The sequence below is a fragment of the Protopterus annectens genome, chromosome 5.part0 (assembly GCF_019279795.1).
Source record: "Protopterus annectens isolate FY-2018-M chromosome 5.part0, PAN1.0, whole genome shotgun sequence".
Taxonomy (NCBI): domain Eukaryota; kingdom Metazoa; phylum Chordata; order Ceratodontiformes; family Protopteridae; genus Protopterus; species Protopterus annectens.
The window spans coordinates 354,525,963-354,549,108 of record NC_056735.1 but is presented as its reverse complement, the minus strand read 5'-3'; the positions used below and the strand labels follow the sequence as shown (position 1 = coordinate 354,549,108).

The window sequence follows — 23,146 nt, the reverse complement described above, 5'->3', positions numbered from 1 at the left end:
TTTCTGAATATAATATTCTGTATGGTTGTTATAATTCTCCTGATGGATCTGCATTCCAAATTTCTACTCTCTCCTTATTTCTTGAACTCCCTCATCATCCCTTTCCATTTTGAATTATAACCTTCTGCTTATGTTACATATATGACCCTGAAGTGTGTAAATTAATCAGGTAATCCTAAACCACTTTGTTCTGTTAGAAGGAAAAACTCATCACACTTGACTCTTGCCCTCTTCCCCTGATAAATCCTTCAACTCTTTATTAATTATTGTTCACAACTTCTCCTCTGTTTGATAAACATATGTTTGACCTGTATATAAAACTAAAGGGACTTGAAACATTTTCATTGTTTGTATCTTACTATACATATCCATAAACAAAACTGTCAGTTTCTCAGTTTTTGTATTATCTTTTGTTTAGTCTCTTCCTACATATCCTTAGCTACTGTAACAGAAGCCTTTTTAATCCATTCACGTAAATATTTAATCTTATCATGTCCCTATAAATATGGGTATTCCTGAACCAGTTCTTATGTAGATACATAATTACAGGCTGTAGCCTTTGTTTTACCATGCTAACTTTATATCCTAAAAAGATTTGAAATGATCTCAAAATGTTCCACAACACATAGATGTCACCTTCTGGATTTATCAGATACAAAATCATATAATTTGCATACAAAGGCCAACTTTTCTTGATCACCATACCAATTATATCCTTGAATTTCTGAGTCACTTATTTTCTTTGCCAATGGCTCTAAATATAAACAAAAGGGAGAGAAGTCAGCCCTGCCTGGTTTCTCTGTTCAAACACAACTTATCAGAAAAGAACCCTGCCACTTTAATTCTTGCCTCTGAGCCTTCATATATCCTCATAATTAACCTTATTATTGTATCAGGGAATGCAAATACTTCCATTGACCTACTTATAAAATCACAGCTTACTCTGTTGAATGCTTTCTCTGCACCAAGACCCACAAACAACAGTGATATTTTCTTACATTCTGCTTCCCTCAGGATAATCTTTGTTATGCTGATGTTTGCCCCCACTCCACAAAACCACATTCATCTATATCTGTCAAATTTGGCAACACCTTTGCCATTCTTTTAGCTAGTATAGATCTAAATACTTTACAGTCATAGTTTAAAATTGAAATGGGTCTATAGGAAGCTGGGTCTGATGGGTCTTTACCATCTTTAGGTAATGCAGCTTCCACAGGTGTCTTCCAAGATGTTGATGCTTCCCCTCCTTTTAAAATGCTATTAAAAATCTACCAGATTATTGTCTATTGCATAGATGCACACAAAAAAGAAAGAATAGTCAACTATATTAAAACATGTAAAGGCAAATAGCTGTGCTCCAGTAAACACATTTGGGAAGAACTGAGCATGTGAATTTGATAAAGAAATATTTTCAGGATGGTTATCCAGCAGAATATCTGGGGAAAGGGAAAAGGGGAGTACTTACAGTAATTGCAAGAGGAGATCCAGTAGCGATAGAAGTGGATAAAAAGGGTAATAATGGTAGATTTGATGTACTAAGAGGCTACTGGCAAGGGGAGGAGGATTACACAGGCATGTTTTTATATTCCACCTAAAACTGCTATAATGGAGCTTAAGAAAATTCTAGGAGAAATAATCAGCTTTCAACAGAGGATATTAGTTATAGGTGGAGCCTGGAATTTGATTTGCAGTAGTGAAAATGTACCTGGGGGGCTTGGCAGGAAAAATATAACCAAAGAGGGTATATTTTTGAAGAAATTTATGAAAATGTTTGGCAAGCAAGATGTGAATTCAGTAGTAGGAGTCGGGAGTGATTTTATGTATTATTCTCCAAGATACAAAAACTGAGCTAGGCTAAACAGGAACATGTCCATTTAATTGAAAGTTTTGGTATGTATCCAATAACTATTTCAGATCACGGGCCAATAATAATTATATAAAAATGCAGGATTAAGACATAAAAATGAGACACGGGTGTCTCCACACCTATTTGTTTTAAAGAGAGGAATTTAAAGAATGGGTATTGTAAATTATTCAGGAGCTATTAGAGAAGTTAGAAATTTCTTCTGAAAGTATAGCTAGTGACTGGGATAAAATTATAGTGGAGTTTAAAATAGGGTAGAAGACAGATTGGTTAAGGTTTTTGAGGGACTGATAAACATTTAAAGTATTGCAGAATGGGGGAGTCTTACCGAACAAGAAGAAGAGGAATTGCAAAATGCTAAACAGAAAATAAGGGGTTACATTGATAATATGGATGAGGTTAGAAAAACTGCTGTTAAGCAGCTGTTTTTTATAGTATTTCCAGAGAACAAAAACTTTTAGCAGAACAACTCAGGCAGCAGAAAGTAGAAAGGTTTGTTGCCAAGCTTAGGGAGCCTGTAACAAGGAAGACAACACGAGATCTTATAGAATACCAGAAATATTTCAGAAATGTAATGAAAATCTGTATAAAGCAGAGAAATATGGAAATCAGGAAAAATTAAATATGCCAAGGTTAGAGGTAGATGAGGCTAAAGACTCACCAGATCCAACTTCATATAGACCCATCTCAATTCTAAACCTTGATTATAAAGTGTTTATGTCAATAATGGCTAAAACAATGGCAAAGGTGATGCCAAAATTGATGGATATGGATCAGTGTGGTTTTGTTGAGGGGAGGCAAACATTTGATAACATTAACAGAACAATGATGATCCAGAGGGAAGCAGAATGTAAGAAAATACCACTGTTGTTGGTGGGTCTTGATACAAAAAAAGCATTCAACAGAGTAAGCTGGAGTTCAATCTGGATTTTCTACGTATTATTTGACGGAGTAAGCTGGGATTTTATGAGTAAGATCATGGAAGCATTCACTTTCCCTGATAAAGTTATAAGGTTGATTAGCAGAATATATGAAGGTTTGGAGGTGAAAATTAAAGTGGGTGGGTTCCTCTCTGATAATTTCTGTTTGAGCAGAGGAACAAGGCAGTGGTGTCCTCTTTCTCATTTGTTGTTTGCATTATATTTAGAACCATTAGCAAAGAAAATAAGGGTCTCAGATATTTAGGGATATAATTTGTGTGGTAGTCGAGAAAAACTGGCTTTTTTGCAGATGATATTATTTTATACCTGATAAAACTGGAAAAGGACATCTCAGTGTTGTGGAACAGTTTAAGACAGTTTCAAGTCTTTTTGGGGTACAAACTTAATGAAGCTAAGACAAAGGCAATAGCTGTAAGCTATGTACCCACACATGAATTGGTTCACAATATCCATATTTATGGCGAGCATGATAAAATGAAGTACTTAGGAGTATGTATTAAAAAGGCATCTGTTGTGGCAGCTAAGAATATGTGGGAAGACACTAAACAAAAGATAATACAAAAACTGAGTAACTGGAAGCTCTGTTTTATGGATAATTACAGCAAGATACGAGCAGTTAAATGTTTTAGTCACTTCAGTTTTATACACAGGTCAAGCATATATTTATCAACCAGAGGAGAAGCTGTGGATAACAATTAATAAAGAGCTGAAGGATTTTATCTGGGAGGGGAAGATGGCAAGAGTCAATTGGGATAAGCTGGTTCTTCCAATAGAACAAGGTGGTGTGAGTTTACCAGATTGGAAGGGGTATTTCAGAGCTACACAGTTAAGGTTCCTATACATAGCACAGCAGAAAGCTATAATTCAAAGTGGAAAAGGATGTTGATGATGCAGGAGGGAAGCTCAAGAAACAATGACAGACTGGGATTTTGGATGCAGATCCTTAAGGAGAATAACAATGCAGAATATTATATTCATAAACTAGCAGAAAGTATTCTAAGAACAAAGCCAACACGTAAATGGCGAAAGGAAATTCTTGTCATAAGGGTGACTGGAATTAGGAATGCAGACAATAGGTAGGAAGGGGGCTAGAATTTATTGAAGAAAACTGGCAAAGGAACCAAGGTATTGGGAGCAAATAACTAGAGAGGTAAAGGTAATAGACTAAGAAGAAGCCAAGAATGTATTTGGACTGCAGGCTAGAGATTGTTTTCTCTGTCAAGGACTGATATCAGAGAATTGAGAAAAGAAAGAAATAGGGGGATCCTGAGTGAAAGACCAGTACTGGTAGAGTTTTTAGTAGAATCTAGAACAGTGGCTGTTGCTAGAAAAGGGATAATTAGTAAAGTATATAAAATATTGCATGATAACTATAAGAATCAACCAGAGAAGGTTAGAAAGGATTGGGAGGAGAGACTGGATAAGCAATTCACCAATTAAGACTGGGGGCTATATGTATGTCTGCCAAATATGCAACAAAGTCTAGAAGATTTCAGATCTTTGCTTGGAAGTGTTTACATAGGTATTTTTATACCCCAGGTAGACTCCAAAAGAATTTTCCTCAAGTAGAAGCAAATGTTGGAGGTGGGATGGAGAAGAAAGAGATAGTTGGGAACATATTTTCTGAGAGTATAATATGTTGGCAGACTTTAAAAATTCCTCTGTGTTGGAAATATTGGGTGAGCAAATTGTTGTTAACTAAGGAAACGATTTTTGAGCTATGATGCAGCTGAGATTAATCATGCTGGTTGCCATAAAAGCAATTACTATAAAATGGAAATCAAAGTCCAAGCCAACAGTACTAGAAGTAGTGAATATAGTGACAGAGACAAAACAACTGGAAATGGGATTGTTAGAAAAGGGTAGGAGCATATTACATAGAAAAAAACTGAATTGTTGGAACAATGCATGCAGAATAACATTTTGGAGGAGGAATGAGATTTAAAAGAAGGCAGCATTTGAATGAGCTTTGTAATTTTTGACTGACAATGGCTGGATAGATTATAAGTGATGTATAATGTTTGCAACTAAAATTATGTCCATATGGTTTGTTTTCACTTACATAAACGTATGATCGCTTGTTATGTTATAAGTGATACTTTGATAAAGATGTTTCTTGTTTAAAAAAAGGATCTGTATTCAAAATCCTAGTCTATCTTTGTTTCTTGAGCTTCCCCCTGTTTCATCATCATGCCTTTCGACTTTGAATTGTAGCTTTCTGCTTGTGCTATGTATAGGAGCCTTAAATGTGTAGCTTTGAAATACCCCTTCAAATCAGGAAATCCCAAACCATTTTGTTCTATTGGAAGGATAAACTTATCCCACTTAACTTTGCCCTCTTCTCCTCTCAGATAAATTCCTTCATCCCTTTAATTATTGTCCACAATTTCTCCTGTGGTTGATAAACATATGCTTGACTAGTATATAAAACTAAAGAGACTAAAAGTATTTTCAGTATTTGTATCTTACTATGTATATATATATATATATATATATATATATATATATATATATATATATATATACGTAAAGAAGAGCTTCCAGATTCTCAGTTTTTGTTATTATCTTTTCTCTTTCCAAATATCAGATGCTGTAACAGAATCCTTTTTTATACATTCACCTAAATACTTCACCTTATCATGTTCCCATAAATATGGGTATTGCTGAACCAATTCTTGTATGGGTTCATAATTAACAGCTGTAGCCTTTGTTTTATCTTTGTTAACTTTATATCCTGAAAAGACTTGAAACTGTCTCAAAATCTTTCAAAACACAGAGATATCCTTTTCTGGATTTATCAGGTACAAAATAATATTCTCTGCATATAAAAGACAACTTTTCTTAATCACCTTACCAATTATATTGTTGAATTTCCAGTCTCTTATTTTCTTTGCCAATGGCTCTAAGTATAAGGCAAATAATGGGGAGAGAGGACAGTCCTGCCTGGTTTCTCTGCTGAAACATAGCTTATCAGAAAGGAACATTCCCACTTTAATTCTTGCCTCTGAGCATTCATAGATCCTCTAATTAACCTTATTATTGTATCAGGGAATGCAAATGCTCCATTGCCGTATTCAGGAAATCCCATCTTACTCTGTATAATGCTTTCTCTGCACCAGGACCTATCAACAACAGTGATATGTTCTTACATTCTGCTTCGCTCTGGATCATCATTGCTATGTTGATGTTTGCCCCCTCTCCACAAAACCACATTCATCCATATCTATCAGTTTTTGGCAACACCTTTTTTAGTACAAACATAAATATTTTATGACCATGATTTAAAATTGAAACGGGTCTATATGAAGCTGGGTGTGATGAGTCTTTGCCATCTTTAGGTAATATAGCCACCACAGGTTTCTTCCAAGATGTTGGTGTTTCTCCTCTTTTTAAAATGGTATTAAAAATCTACCAGACCATTTTCTATTTCTTCCCTCCTAACTTCCAAATGTCCATAGGAATAACATCTTTTCCTGGAGATTTGCTGGAGATTGATTATACATCACCATTTTTAAAACCTGGTTAAAACCTAACACTACCAACAATGAAGTGTTACCACCTGGGTATAACATACACAGGCTGCATCGTGTTTCCAGGAAGGGGGGTGGGGTACCTATACTCTACAAATCTGAGTTGAATGTGACCATAGATGTTACTCAACCACCTCATATTAATAACTCTGAAATTCTTGCCGCTAGATTGCAACTTAAGAAAAGTAAATGCATCAACATCATCTGCATGTATATTCCACCGGGTAACAATATAGCAACACCGGAAGATACCCTACACTGGCTATCATGTCATTACCCCCAAGAAACCCTACTACTCTGAGATTTTAACATAGACTGAGACACCTGTTCCTCAGAATCCCCATCTACCCTATTAACCTGCTTGCATTTACACAAATCATAACCACCCCTACCAAGCTAGGTAAACCCAACCAAAAAGAAATCATACTCGACTAGTTACTCGTAAATAGTAACCCTCAACTGTACACATCTGGTACCCTCCCCAGTGACCTAAGCAACCACCTTCTCACTTATATAGTTAAGCAAGAGGTCATTAATCCCCAACAACCCTTACTCAGAAAAAGTCAGAAACAAAAAAGGCTTTGACCCTGCCAAATTTCAACAGAAACTTAACTCCTGTAACTGGTCTATTCTAAAACACCTCCCCTTAGAGGAGGCAGTTGCATATTTTAACAACAAATTTCTTGAAATCCCTGATTTGCATGCACCTGTCCGTTCAAAGAGAACAAAAGCAAAAACTGCACCATGGGCTTTCTAAAGAGTCTAGACAAAAAATTACCAGTAGAAACAAATTTGGGCTCTATGGTGCTCTACTAAAGACCCCCAAGATCATGTTAAATACAGGCAAGCTAGGAATGAAACTAAAAAATCCCTTTTTTAAGACAAAAAACAATACTATTGTAATTTACAGACAGCAAACCAGAACAATCCTCAGAAGTTCTGGGCAGGTCTGAATAATCTACTTCATCCTGGAAAAACCTCTATCCCTATCCCCACTGCTACTATTTATAAATCCCCTGAGGTTGTTTCTGATAGTTTTAATCGTTTCTTTACTGAGACAGTTCAAGCCCTAGCTATCCAATTACCTCCTAGCAACCCTGGCCCTGATAGTACCATCCCTTTGAACCTACTTTCATTCAGCTTCCAAGCAGTGTCCACGTCACTTATCCGTACCTTGATAAAAAAATTAAAACCCACCACACTCTCTGCTGATCAACTCCCTGCTGAGTACCTTCAAAAATCAGCTTATGTTATTGCCTACCCAGTATCAATACTAATTAATCGTACCATAGCAGAGGCTAAAATTCCCACCATTTGGAAAACATCCTACATAATCCCACTACATAAAGGAGGCTCCTCCACTGAATTCTCCAATTATAGACCAATAGCTATACTTTCTCCACTTGCAAAGATCATGGAAAAATGTATACACAACTCATGCACCACCTAATCCAGAATCACCCCATGGCAGATACCCAACACGGCTACTGTCCACACCACAGCACTACTTCAGCTCTACTAGCTTTTACCAATACCATAAATAATAACCGTAAGAATAATCACATATCCTCTGCCCTCTTCTTGGATCTTTCCAAGGCATTTGACATGGTTGACCATCAACATTTGATTCACACCCTGCAAACTTTCTGTCTAGATTCTAAAGCCTTTCAATGGTTTAAATCCTACCTCAATGGGAGACAGCAGGTGGTTCTTTGGCAGAACAAGCTCTCTAACCTACTATCTAATGCCCTTGGAGTACTACAATGCTCCATACTAGGGTCCCTACTGTTTTCCATCTTTATTAATGACTTGTATACTGTCATCCCAAATGTCAGCTGTATCCAATATGCTGATGACTCCACCCTGATTTGCTCAGCTACATCTCCTACAGATTTATTGTCTGCTACCCAGTCCACCTTTAATACTATAGAAAACTGGCTCTCTGAACATCGATTGATACTAAATCCCAAAAAAACTAAAATGCTGTTATTCTCACCAACACAAAGGTATGCTGCTTTTACCTTTACCATAAATGCAAATGATGGCACAATAATCTCCCCCAACCCCTCTAGAAAACTATTAGGTGTTATTATTGATAATAACCTAAAATTCGACCTACATGTAAACCAGTTGATCAAAACCATCAATAAAAAACTAGGGTCACTTTACGGAATAAAAGCCTTCCTAACCCCTCCAGCCAAATTGCCATAGCTCGTTCTCAACTACTTTCAACACTTCTATATGCATCTCCCCTACTCTCTGATATAAACAAGACTGTACTTTATAAACTCTCAACCTGTTATAATCACATTGCCATGTTTGCCACTGGCCTGCCTTTTAGGACACACCACTGCATCATTCTTAACCAGCTTGGGTGGCTTGAACTGCCTAGTCTAATCCAATACAATCTACTGTTATGGCTAATAAAATCCTTTACAATCCAGATAATACTCCGGCACTTAAAAATCGTATCACCCCCATAACAATCCGCGACTGCTTCGATCCTCAAACAGACTACAAATTTAGACAATCAAAATTAACAATGCAGCCGGTGATTCCCTCTTTGCAAACTGTGCAGGCAGAGCATGGGATTCATTTCCAGCTGATATTACTTTGCTCTCCTCCCTAGGCCAATTTAAAACTAAACTCAAACAACATCTGGCACTAAACTGGCTTTGCCACTGCAACACGCCTGACTAACTCTCATTAATAAGATTACTGTTGATTTTACCCGACTGTCACCAGGGAGTAACTCTAACCTGTTGAACTTGTCTATGTCTATTCATGTCTATCCATATCCATGTCTATTCATGTTTGCTTATATATTCTTTGTCAGTACCATATTTGTAATATGCTTTCATTGTTTTTATTGTAAATGCTTACCTGGAGCTTTTTTCCCCGGGCCTCCGCTAAAAATGGACATGAATCCAGTCGGACTATCCTGGTCAACAAATGTAAAATAAAAAAATAAATAAAAATAAAATACATTTTATCTCATGTTCTCCTGTCTTAAGTGTTCATTGTTCAGCCTCATCAAACTCCAAACTTGGCATAATTAAGTCTTCTAGAATATTTCCATTTGTGTTCTTTATTTTCACATTTCTCTGCTTTATACACAGTTTCCTAAAATTTCTGAAGTATCTCTAATACCTCAGAGTGATCTCTGGTTATTTTTCTTGTTATAGGGTTTGGTGACAACCATTTCTAATTTCTGTTTCCTGTGTCATTGTTCTCAAAGATTTTGCGCTCTGGGATTTTTATCAAAAATAGTTGCTTAACAGCAATCTTTCTAAACGCATGGATATTATCAAAATACTCCTTTAGTTTCTCTTTATATGCAATAAGCTATGCAAGTGTGTCTCTTGTTCAGTGAAATTCCCCTTATTCTGTAATACTTCAACCTTTGCCAGCCCCTGTAGTTAATTCTTATTACTTCTTAACCATCTTTCTCTTTTATTTCTACCACATTTTTAAACTCCATTTTCATTTTATCCTACTAGCTAGCTATAATTTCTGAAGAAATCTTCCCTATACAACAATCTTATTTTATTTGATTTATCAGTGCAGAAAGTTGTAAGGTCCTTATTTATTTGCTTTTCTTTCTGCCACGTATCCAGTTATACTATCAAAGTTCAGGATTCTGACTCTCCATAATTTTTTTGATTCATCATTACAACCTGAAAAGATCCACTGACATCACAAACTTTCATCTATTGCAGTCTTGTCCCCCTCTAAGATTCTAGAAAAATGTGTGAACCTACATTTTCTCCTTCTTATACACAACAAGCTACTTTTCCACACTCAACATGGCTTTAGACCTGCACACAGTACCTCAACAGCCTTATTATCTTTCATGGGCTCTGCCAACAAAGTCTGTGACACTAGCAAACTAGTATCTGCAGTATTTCTTGATTTGACATGGTATCTCACACCAAACTCCTTAAAGAACTTTACAACATTGGTCCATCCTCCTCCTCACTTCAGTGGTTTTCTAGCTACCTAGCTGACAGGCAGCAAGCAGTAAAATGTCAGGCTCTATCTCCTCATATCATATCACTCCCACAGGTGTATCTCAGGGATCAGTCCTTGGCCCATTACTATTTAATGTCTTCATCATAACTTATATACATCCTCCTGTGAAGGCACTCTAATCCAAAATGAAGATGACTCCACTGTCATCTGCATATCAGACACATTAACTCACCTACAACACATAGCACAACATGCTTTCTCTTCCACAGAAACATGGCTGTCCAATGTTGAACTCCTACTGAACCCCCCCAAAAAACAAAGCTCCTTTTCTTCACCCACAAACCTCATAGCTCCAACAAAACAAACTTCAAGATCTTTTCAGCCGACAATACTGAAATTGAATTGGTTAAGCACATCAAACTACTAGGTGTCACAATAGATGATAATCTCAAGTTTGACCTACACATACAAAACAGTATTAAAAAACACCAAAAATAGTCACACTATACAGGAATAAAATCTTCCTTACAGCAGCTACCAAAATAGCCTGCCCAAATAGCTTCTTGTCCTCACTGTTATATGGGGCCCCAATTCTAACTAACTTACAGACCTCCTTAAGGAAAAAATAGAAAGCTGCTTTAACAAAATTGCCAAATTTGCTATATTCGCAACCCCTCTAGCTCATCACTGTAAAGCCCTGCATTCCCTAAGATGACTTGAACTCCCCCTCCAGTACATACAACTTACTATGGTATACAAAATCATCGACAACCCACTAGCGTGTCCTGTTCTTAGCCCATTAATCAACTTTTATATCTCAAATAAACATATCACATCTTAAGACAAACATCTCCTCACAACTTATAAACCTAACAAAACCCGAGGCCTAAGCCTTTACTCCTCCTCTGTTGCAAAACTATGGCATTCCCTTCCTTTAACTATCAAAACTGTTATTAATTTTCACTCCTTTAAAACCTCTGTAAAAGAATACCTCAACAAAGCTTGGATTATGGACAGTGCAGTGGTGCAGCAGTTTGCATTGTCGCCTCACAGCAAGAGGTTCGATATTCGGCTGGGCTGCCTTCTCTGCAGAGTTTGTATGTCCTCCCTATGTTTGTGTCAGTTTTCTCCAGGTGCTCAAGTTTCCTCTCATGTTACAAAGACATGCATATGGAGAGTTTCTCCCCAGGCATCCGCTGAAAATTGGTTCATTCCAAGTTGGACTTTCCCAGTAAACAAATGTTAAATAAATAAAAATAAAACCTACTCCTGTATGAGCCCAGGCCGAGGTACTCATATCTTTTTCCACCTCTACTCTCTCTATCCCCACTACTAACCTACCCCACCCTCCCTTCCTCTACACATACTTCCCTGAGGTTACACTCATACCTTTCCACATCTATTCCTACTATATCATGTATCACACCTCTGATGGCTTGTATTTACCTGGGCCAGTCATCAAGGAGCCTCAGTCCTCACCATTGATACTGGTGAGAAACTGTCACTAAAAACAGCAGTGGATTTTCACAGTATTTTCAAATGCAGCTCTCTGCATCAAACACAGTTTCCTCAAGAGCACACAGGGAACACACTGCAGACCTGGGACTGGACTCTCTGTCTCTCCAGATCCCAAACAAGACTCACTTTGGAGCACCGTGTCCCAGTTCCCAGTAGCTGAAACACCCACACCTGGGTATTTGATTTTCTCACACACACACTCCTGGGAAAGACTGGTACAGATTTACTAGCTGCACCCCTTCTGCCCAGACTATAATGTAACCTCACTGCCACCAGTCAACTACTCTCAGGCTCTTAAAAGGGTATACAGTTATACTGAGTAAAATCAATACTAATATAAATGATAGTGTGTAACCAAAGCAGCCAGGCTTTTCAGAGTGGCCAATATGTCACTAAAATAAACACAAGTACTCTCAATATGTTAAAAGTATTCTTTAAAAGACCAGCCAAAATGAAAGGTTTAAAAAGATTTCATAATATTTGTCTTTTCGGCTTTTCCCAGTTAGGGGTCGCCACAGCGGAACTCCGGTCCGCTAATGATTGGCAGTCAATTTTTTTTTAAGGTGCCGAGTTGCCAGCCCGATGCCCAACCTTCAGCGAAGGCACGCCTATACATGCATGTCTTTCGGAGGCCACTCGACCGCGGGGAGGACATGCAGACTCCACACAGACGGCACTCCAGCCGAGAATTGAACAGGAGAACCTCTTGCTGTGAGGTAAACACTACCGCTGTACCACTGTAAATAATAAAATAGAAAACATGAGAATACTAAATATCTAAGTACAATAAACACCAGAGTTTCAATCACAGGAGAAATAAACATAACACAGTTGGACAGAGTCAAACAGATGCAGAAAAATACTAATTAACTAATCCCACTGTATTTCACGACTGTCTAAAGAATAACTGTTCCCTAGCTAACTTAATTAACACCACAAGGCAAGATTAGATGCTGAGATGCTTACTTCCACAAGGCAAGGTGATGAGCTTCTAACTAAAACTGAACTGTGATAGCTGTCATAGAGCCTTATGTCAGGTTCTAAAGAAACAAACTCAAAGCAAAAAAGGCTAGCACTCACGAGAGAGGTAATAACTGACTTTTATTGTTATTAAAGTCAGTAAGCAGTCAACAGACCAGTTTCAGACACAAACCATTATCAATGTATAACACAAACTGCAAGCTGATTATATTTAAATAGTAAAACATCATAGTCAGCAGATACAACTTAAAGGTATGGCCATGGGTGCATCTTTTGCTCCCATTTATGCCGACCTTTTCATGGGATATTTGGAACAGCAGATCATCTATGATAGCCATAATTTGTTCTTGGATGAAATAGATATTTGACAGCAATTTTTGGATGGCTGCTGGATGGTTTGGAAAGCTGATGTTGAATATTTATTAGATTTTGTGCAATATTTAAATGAAAATAAGTGGGAGATTCAATTCACAGTTAATTATGACAGTGAATGTATTTAATTTTTGGATGTCTTTTTAAAAGGACAAAAGAATGGGACTTTAGAAAACTCACTTTATAGAAAACCATTTCATTCTAACACCTTACACCATGCCTCCAACTGTCATCCAAAACATATTATTTGAAATATCCCAAAATCCCAGTTTATGAGGGTCAAGGGAATTTGTTCCAACAATGAAGATTTTAAATCTCAAGAGAAAGATCTGATGGGAAGGTTTGGTCAACGTGGGTCACTAAGTTACATATATTTCAGACCAGCAGACAGGTACAAACTTTACATAGAACTGACTTATTGAAATACCAATCGAAGAGTTAAGTGACTGGTAGGACTGTCAGACTTATTACTAGTTATGGACGCAATACTTTTTGTTTAATGGACTTAGTGCAACAATATTGGGACATCTTATTAGCTGATGAACAATTAAATAATCTTTTGGATGCCAGATGCCATTTCTCTTTCAGGAGAAGTAAAACTTTGGGAGATTTTTTAATCATAAACACAAATCATTTTCCACAGATACTATTCAAGGCACATTAGATGGTGGAATATTGGTGGGATGCTTCTCATGTGGCCACCGTTTTTTTTGTAAACATATTTGTCAAACGAAGGAATTCACTAGTAAAAATACATCTCATGTATTCAATGTTAAGATTTTTGCTAATTGTAGTACTGATTGGGTGGTATATTTAGCTGTTTGTACGTGTTCAGCGTTCTTTGTTTGTCAGACTTCAAGACCCATTTGATTACACATTTCAGAACACCTTAGTAACATTAGGAATAAGATTAGTAGTAATGCATTATATAAACATACCACCAAACACTCCACTGCCCAATTCAAATTTATTATTATAGACAAGGTGCATGGGAACAGAAACTTCAAAGCTGGATGGCCCAACATTTTAAACAAAAAAGAAAAAAGTTGGATAGTTAGACTGGGTGGTCTTTTTTCACCTGGTTTAAATGAACATTTATAATGCTGAACATTGATTGGTGGGTATGTATCTGCTGACTATGATGTTTTACTATTTAAATATAATCAGTTTGCAGTTTGTGTTATACATTGATAAAGGCTTGTGGCTGAAACCAGTCTGTTGCCTGCTTACTGACTTTAATAACAATAAAAGCCAGTTATTGCCTCTCTTGTGCATGCTGGCCTTTTTTGCTTTGAGTTTGGTTCTGTTTTGGTCCATTGCACTTGCCATACACATGGAATTGCTGAGGTTCTAAAGAAAACAAAACAAAACAAACTGCTGTGAGAGTTCCATCCTCTCAGAGCTGGTTATAGAATGACAACACATTTGATCACCTGACTTTGGTACAGTACACATTTAAAGGTTTGCTAAGATCTGTTGCAGTAGTTGAAAATTCTAGAACAATTTAAAAAAATTCTACTCTTTCCTTCCAGAATTCTTTGTTTAAACATATACATTTAATCAGTTATAATAACACTGTTGATGCATTTTTAACACAAACATCTGTTCAAGTCAGGTTGTTAGTCAAATGAAAACAAAATTATTTACAAAACTCCTGCTTACTATGCTGGCATATGCTACACATGCACTGCCCTATTTTCCCTGGCACAGATGGCAATACCCTACATTGCCACAACACCCTAATTTTCTCTACTCGTACTGTCGTACACCTTTACCAGTATAATCTGTTAGGAGGTTGGCATAATGGTTAAGGTGTTTGCCTTATAAACCAAAGGTGCAGTGTTTGATTCTCACACGGGGTAATTGGCTAGGCTTAAAAATGGCCCACAAAGGCAGTTAGCCTAGTACGAACCTAGGAATAGCTTTGACAAATTACTTTTAAGGGGTGGGAGGATGGCATAATAATTAAGGTGTTTACCTTGCAAACACAAGGTGCAGGGTTTGATTCTTACATGGGGTAATTAGCTAGGCTTAAAATGGCCCACAAGGGCAGTTAGCCTAGTACTAACCTATGTGTAGGTGTTTGTGGGGGTGGAGGATGGCATAATGGTTAAGGTGTTTGCCTTACAGACACAAGGTGCAGGGTATGAATCTCACATAGGGTAACTGGCTAGGCTTAAAAAATGCCTAGTACTAACCTATGAACCTAAGAACCATATTTCATGACTTCTAGAATATTTATAATCATTATGGTAATCATCTCTTATATAAATAATGCTGCATATTCTTATTATCAGACTTTCCATATAATTTATGCTTGGACACTATGACTTTATTATATCTGTTGAGTTTTTATTCTGATAAACTGATGTGTAGTTTTTCAAATTTTGTGCTTGAATGTTATGACTTTATGTCTGTTAAGTTCTCATTCTGAGAAACTAATGTGTTGTTTTCATATGTGTGCTTGAATGTTATGATGTTATTATGTCTGTCTAGCTTTTCATTTTATTAACCACGTGTATCTGGAGCTTTCCTCCTGCCTCTGCTGAAGATAGGTACCTCATGAACCAGTCGGACTCTCCTGGTAAACAAATGCCAAATAAATAAATAGGTATCACAGTCAAGGCTTTATCCCTCTGTGTGACATAACGCTAGAGGTTTTATTGACAACAAACTTAAAAATTCCTTTGACAGTTCTATTTCTGTTTTGAAAGATTCTTGTTACTTTTTAGAATGTTTAAATAAAATTTAATATCAAGAAGAGATTATGTTTGTAACTGCTGATATCAAAGATTTTTTGATTATCATCCTATATCTCACTGGTATAAATGATTTAGAGATGCTCTTGCTACTTTTGTTAAACTGTCTAATGCGAGCATTAATAGATTTCTCAATTCATCAGTACTCTATATACTCATACATAAATATATATATATATATATATATATATATAAATAGGATAGTGAATACGTTCAGTAAATTAAAAGATTTGTTGGCAGCATCTGTCCCCATTTTTGCAAACATACTTTTATGGCACTAGAAAAATTGATTTATTTTTAAGACTCATTCAAGTAGTATTTAAATATTTATTTACAACAATTGGACTTCTTACATGTTTATGAAATGGCTCTGTTAATGATCTAGATAAATGTTTTCAATATTTGGAAACTAATATAGAGTTTTTAAGATTTATGTACCATAGTTCATTTTTTACCATTGATTATTTAGACCCGATTATCACAAAAATATATACCAAAGGGTTTCTAAGTCAACCGTTTATTGTAAACCAACTTTTTTGATTGCCTCTTTACATTAAGGAAGTAATAATCCTAATTGGCAAAAAAGGAAAATTGTTGGGAGGAAACTATGTTGCCTTTCTAGATTAATTATCAACAACATTATATTTGAATAAGAAATGTCAGATTTGAAATGTATGTTTTTAGATCAGGATTATCCTGAGAACTAATTGGATAGAGTATCAGAAGAGATTTTGAGGGTAGAAGCACCAGGTTTGCTCCAATTTTATGCTCAGGAGATCGTGCTAATAAAATGGATCTTGTGAGGCATAGTTTTGATTTAACTAAGGCTGTGGTTTTATGTTTCTTTTTTGCAATGAAGTAATTAAAAAATGTTATATTTACAAGCTGGAATAATTTGCTTGGTAATGATGATTTAATACAAGTGTCGCATTTAGTGTCACAATTTGGTTATTAAGGAAGTATTAATATTAAGACTATATTTGAGTCAAATGATAATTTTTGGTTGCTTCAGTGGCTTCACAGGATAAAACCCTAACTATGGCGCAGGCAACATGAGTTTGATTAGCGGTTTGGGTGCCTGAAGGAGCTAGTTGGGAGGATAGAGTGTTCCTATCCTGCGAGGAGGGATGCATACCGATGTCTCTCTAGTAAAGTACTTAGTGGAAAGTGGAACTCAGAAAGTGATAAATATCAGACTGGTGGCACAATAGATAGCACAGTACATGCCCCTTAGGGCCATGGGGCAGTATACATCATTGTTGCCTCATGCCCAGCCAGATGAAGCTTGATGCTAAGCATGTAGGGAAGGACTATAGGGCATGAAAAAAAAAAACACACCCTGCAGGTGATAACAGTACTCCAGACAGTCTTGCTGAGAGAAGTCAAAATGCCAAAAGCAGAACATTTGAAGGGTTTACCTGCATTAGTCTTAAGAGGTAGAGTGATAAAGTGATTATACACATGCGCACACACACACACACACACACACACACACATATATATATATATATATATATATATATATATATATATCTATGTATATTTTTATCTTTGTGTACACTTATAGATCTTGTTTCCTCTACAGACGCAACTACTGCTGCATCAAAAGTTAATGAATTTTTAGTTCAAAATGGGTACCAGCTTCCAGAAGAAATCATCTCTGGCAACTTTACAAAGTTTGAGAGTCAGCTTATAGTGACGTGTTCATTCTCTTGTCATGGCAAAGGTAAATGTTTTACTTTTATTTCAGAATCAAATTAACTTGTTAAGTTCTTTGTGTATTGAAGGGAAAGATTGTTTTCATGGCACATGAAATGTACAGTGGATATAAAAAATGTACACGCCTGTTAAAATGCCAGGTTTTTGTGGTATAAAAAATAAGACCACAATAAATCATTTCAAAACTTAATGTGACCTATAACCTGTACAATTCAATTGAAAAACAAACAAATCTGTTAGGGGAAAAATAAAAAAATTAAAAAATGTACAACACGCTGGTTGCATAAGTGTGCACACCCTTAAACTAATACTTTGTTGTGTGTGCACACACCCTTAAACTAATACTTTGTTGAATAACCTTTTGATTCAATTACAGCATTCAGTCTTCTTGGGTACACACCTGCCATCAATTAAAGAGACTCTGATTAACCCCAAATAAAGTTCAACTGTCCTCATAGGATTTTCCTGATATTTACTCAGTTGCCTGTTACAGCAAAAGACATGGTTCACAGAGAGTAGCTGTAGGTCTCTTGGCAGCCTCCCTGACCAGTTTTCCTCTTGTCTTTTCATCAATTTTGGGGGGATGTCCAGTTTTTTGCAACGTCACTGTTACCCACAGTTTCTCCACTTTTTGATGACTGTCTTCTCTGTGTTCCATGGTATATCCAATGCTGTGGAAATCTTTTTGTACTCTTCTCCTGACTGATACCTTTCAACAATGAGATCCCTTTGATGCTTTGTAAGCTCTCTCTGATCCATGACTTTTGCTGTAACAGGCAATTGAGTAAATGTCAACAAAATCCTACTAGGACAGCTGAACTTTATTTGGGGTTAATCAGAGTCTCTTTAATTGATGGCAGGTGTGTACCCAAGAAGACTGAATGATGTAATTAAATCAAAAGGTGCTTCAACAAAGTATTAGTTTAAGGGTGTGCACACTTAAGCAACCAGCGCATTGTACATTTTTTATTTTTTTATATTTTTCCCCAACAGATGTGTTTTTCAATTGAATTGTACAGGTTATAGGTCACATTAAAGGTGGGAAAAGTTTTGAAAGGATTTATTGTGGTCTCATTTTTTTATATCACAAAAACCTGGCATTTTAACAGGGGTGTGTACACTTTTTATATCCACTGTATTGCAAGAGTTGTAATGCCTGTTGTGCTGTGACTGTGTGGACCAAGTTGCTAAATGCAGTGCTGAAAGGGTGTGAATTAAAAGAATATGCAGCCATAAGTGTACTGAACTAAGTGCAGTTCAAAAGTAAACATTTGAAACAAATGAGCTCAAACCGTAGTATAATGTGTAAGATGTTTAGAAAAACTGAATCTGTCTTCATGTAAATTTTCTAAACTTCTTTATTATCACGTTTTAAACTGCAACATGAGGGCACATGCATTAATAGAAAACAAGCCAATATAACTATTTCTATTATTGTTGTCACATAGTACACATACATATTTTCTTTTCAACAGCTTTAATTCACTCCAACATTACATAAGTTGCTCAATTCATGCCTTCCCTTAAACCTCCCTCATCCTGTTGAACATTATTCTTAATGTATTGTTCCCACAAATTCCATTCATTTCTGTGAAATTTGCTCTTTCCTTTTTCTAAAGACTTAATTCTATTTATTTTATCTCATTTATAATATTCAAATGATCTGTTACATTTGGTATGGATTATGAATTCCATTTTCTGGTACTTGCATTTTTGGAAGCCAATAGCATGAAATTTAGTAAAGCCTTAGTTTATCCAAATACTGTACCCCAGCTCAAAAGAGTAATTTTCTTAGTTATCACAATTTGTTCCCGCAATGTTTTTGTCAAAGTACTGTATAGGGAATTTTTAAAATCTGCCAGAAAACACATTCCCAGTTACCTCTCTTTCCTGTCACACCCTACCCATACAGATGTCTTTCCATTTTTCCACTGTAAATTGCCCTTCAGTTTTCTTTTCCCAATTTTTGTAACCTCTCCTGTTCAGTTGTTATAGTTAAAATGTAGTATGTCATATGCCATACTAATTATCCCTTTTTTAAATCGGCTTCTGATCTAGACTCAGAGCTCTTAGCAATAGTGAAGGATAGAGACAATATCTGGAAATCTTAGAAGCAAAATCCAACTAACCATCAAACTGTAACAAATTTATCTTACTTTTAGAAAAACTGCTACAATAGCAACTAATGCAGCAAAATAACACCATCTGGGCCAAAAGCAGATGTCTTCTACCAGTAGACCTAAGCTGTTCTGTAATGAAATAAAATATCTTACAGGATCCGTCACTCATCCCTCCTTTCTGGCCCAGTCTTCTTGTCCAACAATAACTCAAACTTTCCTGAAGGTGACAAATCTTTTTTTCTATCTTCAACTCAGACTGTAACAGATAATTTTAACTGACACAGATCAACTTCTGTAAATGTGCAGATGAATCTCACTACACAGTTCTGCCTGTTAGCTGAGTGGGCAGCCAGATGCTACTTCTATGAAATCTCTGCAAAGGAAACAAAAAAAAACTTTTGCAAAACATAAACTCCAATTCAGCCATGTTCAGCATTCTACATATTACCATCATTAGAAATTCAGCCAAATACATTGCCAGGCCTATTACCCATATTTTAATATTTTATGTACACAAGGTATTATACCACCTTCATTCAAACATGCTGTTATTATTCCCTTTTTTAGTTCCCCTCTCTCAGAGATTTCAGAGACTTCCAGCCCGTTTCAAACCTCTGGCCTTTTACAACAATGTTTGAAAGACTACTATGTGAAGAATTACTTATACACATTTATAGCTCTGTCATACTTTCAGATCACCAACATAAATTTTGTAATGCCTTTAGCAACTCTACTGCTCTATATTCTGCAACCATTTATTGCAATATGAATGATGGATGTATTACAGCAGGACTCTTTTTAATCTGGATTGCACTTTTGAGACTGTCCAGTATGAAATACAGTTGCAAACAGTGAAAATGCATACCTTTGATGAAATTACCATTATATAGTTTAAAAATTACCTCAAAAAAAGATCTCAAATTTATGCAGAGAAATAATTCTCTGCAAGAAGCACACTTAAAGCCAGAGTAGTACAAGGTAGGCCTTCTTCATTTATGTCTGACAGTGATATAACAGAAGGTTTATCACCTCTTAATCTTACACTATATGCTGATGATATTATAGAAACCAGTAAATCACATACAGACCTACAAGCCCAACTACAAGCAAGTTTTTTAAAACTATGTATATATAGACAGATGTTACCAAACTGCTTCTCAGAGCAACAAAAACAAATGTAATGCCTTTTACTTGCCACCCCCCCTTCCCCCCAAAAGAAGCATCCAGCTTACTGTTCATTCTCCTAAAAGACACACTGGGTAATACTTTCTGTAATGCACCAGAATACAAATGCTTAGGTTTAACCCTTAACTAATCTTTGTATTTTCACAACTCACACTGACAGTATTACAGATAAAGTTGCTTCTCGACTCAAGTTTTGTTACAGGATTTTGCATCTCCTATCACCAGCTGACAGGACTGCAATTGCTAAAATGTATTATTACCCAAACTTGAATGTCATCTATCCTTATTATCCCTGCATTCTGCCTACAATATCCAAAGGATACAGATTGTAGAAAATAACATTTTTATATTTGCTATGTTCTCAAACACACCACTGGAATCTCATTAAAGATCTCCACAGCCTACCTGTAACTAAATGAGCTTCCTATCTGTTCAACTGCATTCTCTTCAAAGTACTAAATTAGGCTACTGCCCTCCATTAAGATCTAAATTGCCTTACAGGGAACAGACCTACTCTGTAAGAAATAGCCAGTATGACAATATTCCACTAATCAAACCACCTGTCAAAAACAAAATAAGGGAACAAGCTTTTACACGATTTAGACCTGCTAATTGTAATCATCTACATTCAAATTAAAAGCTTATATGGTAAAAAGAATTAAAAAAAAAACTACAGAAATATTTAACCATCTGCAAGTGCTGTAGGGATAATAGATAATCTTTCTGCCTACATATGTAGCATTCCCTAATACTTGTATATCAAACAGCTCTTATTGTATATTGAATAATGCTTTCTGTCACTCTTTAGCTTCTGTTGTGTAACTGCTAGATTTACTGTTCCCTGATCTATTTACTTCAACTTTATAAAGTGATCTGTTCAGGGTCATCTTGTATGATAATCTTTTTATATAAATGTATTTGCTCTTGTTGAAAAAAGTCAATGACTAGTCCTCTTAACATGTCAACAAATAGTAAATAAATGAACTCAACTAAAACCATACCAGAGCTGGTCTTTCACTTACTACTCGTGCATCCCTTGGTTTTCACCTGTACTCTATTAATCCATGATAGGGAAGGCATTGTCACATCTGTAGTCCGTACCTCTGCTTAGCTTCATTCCTCTCTGTTTTTTTTTTCTCTTGTGAGTTGTTGTCTGTCTCTGTCTCTCAGACTTCATCATCCTTTTCTACTTTGATTTTTTAACCATCTGCTTGAGTTATGTACATAAGTCTTAACTGCATAACTTTAAAGTATCCCTTGAAACTGGATAACTCTAAACCACCTTGTTTGATTGGGTAACTCTACTCACTCATTGAACAGTTGCCCTCTTCAACTCTTTTTTCTCTATCATTTGCGACCTCTTCTCTGGATGATAAAAAACATAACCTAACCTGTATACAAGACTAAAGTGACTATAAACATTTTCATTGCTTGTATTTTACTGTCCATATCCATAATCAAGAGATTCCATTTTCTCACTTTTTGTATTTTTTTTCCTCTTCCCACATATCCTTAGCTGCCATGAGAGAATCCTTCTTAATCCATATACCCAAATACTTTGTTTTATCATATCCCCATAAGTATGGGTATTGCTAAACCAATTCATGTGTGGCTATGCTAGTTTACCACAGCACGAAAATTACAGAAACAACAACAACATCCTGGCAAACAGGTTCAGTGCTAACTTTACCCCCCCTCTCACCCCCTAAAGGGTCCGTATCTATACAGGAAGAATGCAGAGTCAGTGTAATCACAACTAGGTAGGTAAAAGCTGCACTCTCTAATGCCAAAAACACAGCATCCATGGGACCGGACAACATCCCAGGCTGCATTTTACATGAACTTCAGAACGGAACTGGCTCCCCATCTAAGCACCATGTTCAATCATAGCCTCACATCAGGCTTTGTGCCCACTGAATGGCACACAGCAACAATTATCCCACTCCATAAAGGGGGAGCCACCACTGATCCGGGGAACAATCACCCTATTAGTCTGATGAGCCTGGTCTGTAAGGCCATGGAACGTATCATCATGGAACTCATAAACAAGGACATTGGTGACCTCCAAACTCTGGACCCCATCCAGTTGGGTTTGTGAAAGGCAGATCATGCCTCCTGAACCTGATCGACTTCTTTGAGGCAGCCACCAAAGCTGTAGACGAGGGTAAGGTGGTTCACACAGCCT

General features: G+C 36.5%; 1 protein-coding gene across 4 annotated transcripts in view; it reads left to right on the top strand.

The window, feature by feature from the left end:
- LOC122802629 overlaps nt 1-23,146 on the top strand; it is a 1,172,105-nt gene that overhangs the window by 1,005,209 nt on the left and 143,750 nt on the right. For all 4 annotated transcript variants that reach the window (XM_044072319.1, XM_044072318.1, XM_044072317.1 and 1 more), the window contains one exon: nt 17,523-17,663. In XM_044072319.1, the coding sequence (XP_043928254.1) occupies nt 17,523-17,663 (141 nt within the window). The remainder of the gene's footprint in view (nt 1-17,522; nt 17,664-23,146) is intronic.